This window comes from Trachymyrmex cornetzi, unplaced genomic scaffold, assembly GCF_001594075.2.
Source record: "Trachymyrmex cornetzi isolate Tcor2-1 unplaced genomic scaffold, Tcor1.1 scaffold148, whole genome shotgun sequence".
NCBI classification, from domain to species: domain Eukaryota; kingdom Metazoa; phylum Arthropoda; class Insecta; order Hymenoptera; family Formicidae; genus Trachymyrmex; species Trachymyrmex cornetzi.
In genome coordinates, this window is record NW_017296070.1 from 446,714 (window position 1) to 454,259 (window position 7,546).

The 7,546-nt window shown below is 32.3% G+C and overlaps 1 protein-coding gene across 1 annotated transcript in view; it reads left to right on the forward strand.

Moving 5' to 3' along the window:
• Nucleotides 1–332: 332 nt before the first annotated feature.
• Nucleotides 333–7,546, forward strand: part of gogo (thrombospondin-1 like protein golden goal) — a 27,118-nt gene continuing 19,904 nt past the window's right edge. Inside the window, 7 exon segments of the mRNA XM_018502654.1 lie at nucleotides 333–773; nucleotides 3,594–3,737; nucleotides 4,531–4,777; nucleotides 5,188–5,392; nucleotides 5,812–6,033; nucleotides 6,124–6,273; nucleotides 7,155–7,503. Coding sequence (XP_018358156.1) covers nucleotides 3,677–3,737; nucleotides 4,531–4,777; nucleotides 5,188–5,392; nucleotides 5,812–6,033; nucleotides 6,124–6,273; nucleotides 7,155–7,503 — 1,234 coding nt within the window. The 5' untranslated portion in view covers nucleotides 333–773; nucleotides 3,594–3,676.

Genomic DNA, 7,546 nt, shown 5'->3' on the forward strand with positions numbered 1-7,546 from the left:
GGGAGTAGCGGTATCCGCGAATAATTTGATTAGACTGTCGTAAAGAAAAATAAATTGTTTTTAAATTATAAACTCGATTTCAGTTTATTCAGTGATACGCCTAGTCTTCACGGTTGTCATTAGCGTCGCGGTGTTGACAACGTTGACTCTAAGGAAACGATCGAAGACGAGAGAAAAAGCGTTTTTTTTTTTCTTATTTCTTGCCGTATTAATTCGAAAAATGTATACGTTGCAGTTATGGATTTACTTCTAAAGATTTAAAATAAACAAGAAATTCAAAGTTACTTCTAGTTTACTAAAAAAGAAAAAAAAGAAGGGTCGTGAAAGAAAAAGAAAGACGTAAGAATAGTGTCGGTTTCTTAGCGTCCCAACTCTCATAAACATCGTCGGTATTCTCCCTTGGCGGGAGGGTAATTTCGTGTCCGTCGGAGGGTCGACCCTCGGAGCAGCGCGGGGATGCGCGCGAGGGTGTTTGTGCGGCGTGGATAGGCGAGCCGGCAATTTCGCGTGTGGCTCTCGATATCGATTCTAGAAAGCCGCCACCACCGTCAGAGTAATCGCGCACCCCCTTCGTCGTCCTTCGGTCGGCAAAACGGCCGCTCGTTGACATCGTCGTCGTCGATACGCGAAGGGGGGATCGATGAAAGACAAGATCGATCGATCGGATTGGACGACCGGCGGTCAAATTCATCTGTCGTGTCTGCGGAAAAGATCTGCGATCTGTGATTAATCGCGCCGGGAAGATGTGGACCGTATCTGGATAAAAGTATTGCGTAAGCGTTGATTTTTATAAACAACGTAAATGTTGAAAGAATATTTCAAACATGTTTCGAAGATATTTTATTTGAAATTATGATACCTATCGCATGTATGTTTGAGGCGTTTAAAAAATATCTTTCACTTATCTTCTACGTTACATTTAGAAAATATTCAAAATGCTTGATAACAACTGATAATTATATATAGTAAAGGTAATTTAAAAATAAACGGTAGATATTGAATTTTTAATGAAAAATGTAATTTCGAATAAAAAATATTTCAAATATTTAAACTTATAATTAGAGCAATTATTTGGCAAAGTATTGTTAATGCGAAGTTTTAATCAAATTTTTCTTTTTATATCAGAGAACATATTTGTCAATTAAACTTTAACTCAGAAATTCGATTAAAGAATAGAATAAAAAAATAAAAAATAGAAATGAAAGAATAAAAAAATATTATACATAATTGTTACGCATATTTTAAAACATTGACATGATTTATTTTTGGCCATAAATTATCGATGCATCTTGTGCATGTTTTGCGATTGTTACTGCAAGAGTACTCGACGTTGCCCTATCGTCGCGCCTCCGACAGAGGGGCGATGTTTATCTGTGATATATCAATGTTAATCACCACTACGCGTGTTCGCTGCGATAAGCAACGCGTATCTGTCTGTGTGGGGTCGGTATTCCCTTTTGCACGCAGCAACGAACTCATTATTCCAATTGCATAATCGATCCAAATACCGCTTTTTACGCCATTCCAACACGTGGATTGTCCACACACACATACTATGTCATCTATTCTCATTTATTAGAATACCAATTCTCATTTAGGTCCAAAGTACTTATTATTAAAAGCAAAATGTGAAATAAATTACTTGTCAGTAATAACTTTCTTTGATTAATCAAATAATAAGAGAATTTTATCTTTTTTCTCGAAAGAAGAAAAAATTACAAAAAAATTATAAAGTATAGAGAAATGAAAATCTGCAAGGATAATTATTTACTGAACTAAATAATTCTTGCAGATTTTGATTTCTTTACTTTAATAATAACATTATTTTAAATTATAGTAAATTAATCTCTTTACAATATTATATTTTATAAGTATTTACAACAAAAATTTTATATCAAATTTATGCGATTTTTCAAACAAGATATTTCAATAAGGAAAAGGAAAAATTTCACACATGGATCGCATTTTCTCGTAAATTAGCAGGGGAACGCAGACAGCGAGAAATCCCGATTTTAACGAGCACATTTATGGAAGGGTCCACCATATATCCATTTTTGTTTCGCGTGAAAAGAATCCTCAGGGGGTTCGAGATACCCCGTGGAGACCAGTCAGGTCTTTCACAGATATGCGCAAATATTTTGTGGACATAGAGCTGATATCGGAAAACGATTCAGACGAATATTACACATTTCATAGTATATGTATATAGTTAATTTTATAGCTAGCTAAATTGAATACAAATAAAAATTTTTTTTAAGTTGTTAATGTCTTACAATTATTAATTAATCTATTATTTTCTATCAAATAAATTTGTGGAAAATAAACTTTTTCACAAATTATATTTATACAAAATACTATCTATGATAAAAATTATTTAATGAACTATTCAATATGGAATATAATAAATGCAAAAGTTGCAGCATAAAAAAATTATTTTAAAAAATCTATTTTTATTTATCACATTTTAAATGCGCGGTAAAAATAGAATTCTATGTTAAATATGTAATTCATTAAGTTTGTAAATGTTAATTGTGCAATCTCTATTCTCTGTATTAATTTTGCAAATATCACGTTAAAAGCACGAAATATCTCATATCTGTTAATGCGGTCGGCGTTATACACAGACGCGTATGTGCGTTTTTTGAAACGGTGCACGCTAGGGACACAGTCGATCGATACCGACGCGAAAGGACGATGCCCGATTTCGATTTCCCTCCGAGAAGCAACGCGGGGTTGCCCTAAGGGTTCAACACGTGCAATTATACAGGGCTGCAGATTTTCAGAAGCGGAGCGGGGATGCAAAACGCACGCACGTCACCCGGTGACTTTGATCGTTGGCCCAAAGCAAAATTAAGCTGCTATAGCAGCGTTAACTTATTTGCATCTATAAAGCCAATAAATTGACGATGTGCCTTGCATTAATACATATCGATCGCAAAAATAAGATAATTATAAGTAGACGAATTTAGCAAAAGCTTAGACCAAAAATCATAAATTTATTAATTTTTTAATTATTAAATGTATTTTATGTTTAAATAAATTTAATTTCTTAATTCAAAATTAAAGTTAAAATCAATAAATAAAGGTTTTAAATAGACATATAAATTATATTATATTCAAAAAATAATTTTATAGAAAGCTTTATTTACAGAGCTCACAATTAAAATAATGTTATTATTAAAAGAATTAGAAATTATGATATCCAAGAAAAGAATATTATCTGTAATATATGTTATTAGCTTTATGTAACTTTTTAGTACTAAGACAAGAATATTAAAAATAGAATTAAAAATGCAGTTTATATTATAGTGTCTTAATGTTTAATTTTAATTACTGTTACAAAAAAAAATTCTTTAAGAATTCAATGCCTCAATCGCATGTTCGATAGTTATCATCTGGGTTAAAGGAGCTTTCCAGGAGCTTTATAAGAACGTTTATTATTCTGACGTAATCTGGGTTACTCTGGTTTACTTTCTTTAAATGTAATCTCTAGTATGTTCTACTTTGCTTTAACTTATTTTATACTGATAATATCAGTCTAATTTATTTAACTGTCTAACTCTAACTTAAGCGCATTTTATTATTATTAACAGAATAGATACGCAGATTTGTTATATTTTCTGGGGCACCGAAATATCTCGGTTAGGCCCTGGCGGTCATCAATGAAGAGCCGGACATGAATTGGACATTCGAATGGTCATCATTGGGATTATTAATCATCCTTCTTCTGAGATGCGGTATTTAATAACATAGATTTTAATTTTCGCACAGACGTAAAAGAAATGCAAGATTCTACTATAAGAATAAGTAACATAATTGAGAATCATATAATTCTACAATATTAATTCTATATTACATATATATTAACAATTAGTAATTAAAAAATAATTATATCAAGATAAAAGAGAGCTAAGTTAGTAAATCACAATCAAGTGACCAATAAATGAACAAAAAAAGATTTTTAAAAAATTAGGACAATATATTCAAAAATAGGCTAAAAAATTACAAGGTCCATTTAAAAATAAACATTAAGACATAAATATGATAGAGAACGCCAATAATCAGTCAAAGTTAGTTGTTATAAATACAATATATATATTTTTAATTTAAATTTAATTATCTCACAATTAGATGTGACTGTGCGCCGAAACGAAATTTATAATATCTGACTTTGACCAATTATTGACGTTTTCTATTATATTTATGTGTATTATTTACTATCTATATTTATGTATATTTCTGTATATTATTTACACAGTCGTACTTATTCTTAAATTATCGTAAGACATTTCGCACTCATAAAGTCTTCATCAGTTGCAGCTAAGTTAGAGTTAATATTAACAATTTAGCTCCAATCATATGAACAATACTAAGCTTGCATTTGTATATCAGATTATATATAATTGTTTAAACATAATTATTTAAATTAATTTATAGATAATTATTGACTAACGTCTCTATTTATTAAAAAAGGTATTTGACGTAAAGTTGCTTTGTGCAACTTTAGATATTCGTGTTTACTGGTTTCAGGTATCACAAGATCGATGACAGACGCGAAGGAGCCGATACTATTAAAAGTTGTTGCTCCTCCGTCCCACACGGCTTTGTCCGGAGACGTAACCGTTTTTATTTTGGATTCGGCAGAAATAGAATCTTTTACGATATCCACAAATATCATGTCCACCAACGGCACAAATGGCACAAGGAAAGACGAGAAAGAAACAATCGATCCAAAAAGAGAGGGAGTTAACGCGGGTCACGAACCGCTTGTGCTTAGGTATGTAAAAGAGTCATAAAACTTAACAAACACGCACGTTGTCGCGGCGCCCTGAAATATTCAGCTGTTTACACGCACCCTTAAATAAGCAAACATTAAAGTAAAATAATCATAGAAGATAATTAAAATGCATCTGTAGTTGCAAGACCCATTTTCATAAATATTTTCAACTTTAGTTTATGATTCAAGTCCGACAAATTGAATTGATGCGCAGTTTATAGCATTAAAAATATATTTTCAAATTTGCATATAATATTATTAAGTATCAAAATCCGCTTTGAAAATAGGATTCTTGTTATTATTTGATTTATTTTTCATCGATCAATTGTTCCACTTATATAATTATTTTCACAAATATTAATTACTTATTTTATTCTTTACTCACAAATGAGTGGTTAAATTAATTTTAGAATACTGTACGTCGATGGCCTCACATCGGAATTGATTGGTAATTTCCCTCTGGATACCTTGCCGCATAAGGGTGAGAATATTTCTGTGATAATACCTTGTGGTGTCTTCTCGCGTGGCGGAATTTATACACTACGACTTCAGTACAAGTTCTCAACCGTGGCTGCCAGACATAACACTGCCATTGCTGGGCTGCCTGAAATTGAGGTGGGTACATTAATTTTACTATTAAGGTTGCATTTATAATATCAGATGCATTAATTAATTTAATATATACAATTATAATAATTTTAACATACATACAACTATAATAATTTTAACAATAATTGCATAATTTGTTACGTTATACCTTTAGAGTTATTGGCTATTTTTAGCCGTCGCATTATAAAATCTTCTTTAGCAAAAATTAAAGAGATTGCAAAACCATTAATATTGATTAATATGAATCAAGATAAAATTCAAGATAGATTGATAAATGAAAGTGTAGAAATTAATTTTCTTTGAAATCTCACTTCATAAATTTTTTTTCGAGGACACGAAGGAATCGTAAAAGAATCATAATAAACGTTGTATTTATAATATAAATATACTGTTCGAAGAAGTGTTTAACTGGAAAACGTATTTAGATGAGCAGTGCCTTAGACGTAAAGTGGCCAACCCCTTCTCTGCTTTTGGAATCCCAACACTTTGGTACATATCCTAATCAGTCGATAATAGCTACTGTAAAGTACAAGGGAATCTCGTGTGTACCTGCCAACGGTGTTCCTGTGGCAGCTTATATTTTGCAACTTATATATTGCGGTACTACCCCGGCTGCCTGCGATCCACAGAACAACGGTCGCATGCAAGTAAGCGCTACATTTAGTAAAGGGAGTGTCATATAAAACGAGAACGTTGCGAAATCTAATCTCTTATGTTCCTCGAAAAAACTTGCCTAGGTGCTCTATTACGAAGAAATAAATGGCTTCACTTCGCCGAAGATCGTTAAATTGAAATGTGAATTTTTTGGACTGGCTGGAAATTATGCGCTTCGATTAAAGGCCTCGGAAGTTAATCCATCCGCACCGACGACCAGCGCGTACATTAAGGTAATTAAATTGCCCTGTTTAAGTCATTGAAGTATAGTGATGGGAAGTAATAATTGAAGAGATAATTATTTAACTAGAACATCGCAGGATTAATGTATCACGTGCTTATTGTGTCGTGAATATAATTTATACTATATATGTACATAAATTAAAATTATTTTATGTATATAATTATTGTATGTATAAATTATTTTATGTATAAAAACTAATTGTTTAGATATATATATTTTCCAAATCCGTTGGAGCGGAATTTCACTCTAAAGAGTAAAAATTGAGCGTCTTGAAAAAGAATGACTCAATTTTCTATCTTTGAGAATGAAATTTCACACTTTAGAGTGACAATTTACTCTAAAGGTTTTAGACAGTATTAGTTTATATACATATATGTATCTCTCTCTCTCTCTCTCTCTCTCTCTCTCTCTACATATATATATATATCTACATTTTTCTAGAATTTTTCATATGTGTGTATTCTAAAATATTCCAAGATTTCTCTCATTTTATAGTTTCTGATAAAATCTTATAAAATCTGAACAAAATTTAAGGCATTCTTTTTTATTACAGAATGTATGAGAAACCTTAAAAATCTTAAAATATTTCAGAATTTGTATATGAAAAATTCTAAGAAAAATATAGACTTTCTCAGTATTTCTGAAAAGTGTTCCAATTCATATAAAAATTGTGGGAAAAATTTGAATCAAGGGTAATAATCTATACAAATGATAATTTTTAAGGTAATCGTTGTAAAGTATAATATTTAAGCAATGTTGAGATAAAAAAACCTTTCATGAAAAACTATTTAATTACATGCAAGTTTTTTTATTTAACATTTTTTCATTTAACAATTATTATATATACATTGTATTTTTTTTCATTCGCAGGTGGAATGGTCCACCGAGTTTAGCTTCAACGTCCACGCGAGATCAATCTATCCCTGTGAGGGAACAGCAGGCATATCGGTTCTTTTTCAATACCCCACATGTCGTCTTCAAGGTGATCGCGTGCGCGTCTACGGTCGTCTTCGGGCGGATGTGAGTTCCCTGGCGCCGCCGTCTGCCTTGCACTACGTGGCAGAATTAAAGGCGGCGCCAGGCAAGCATTCGCTGAACTTCGACTGCGATCTCTTCACTGAGAAGTTCATCGAGTACTGCTTCGTTTACGTGAGCCAGGCGATCACCGGCGCGATGGCGGAAGTGAAGCTCGCGTGTATACCGACCTTCCCGCTGCTGGGTGAGTTACGTGTAAATGCTTAAAAGCCGGGTGTCTCCACCCC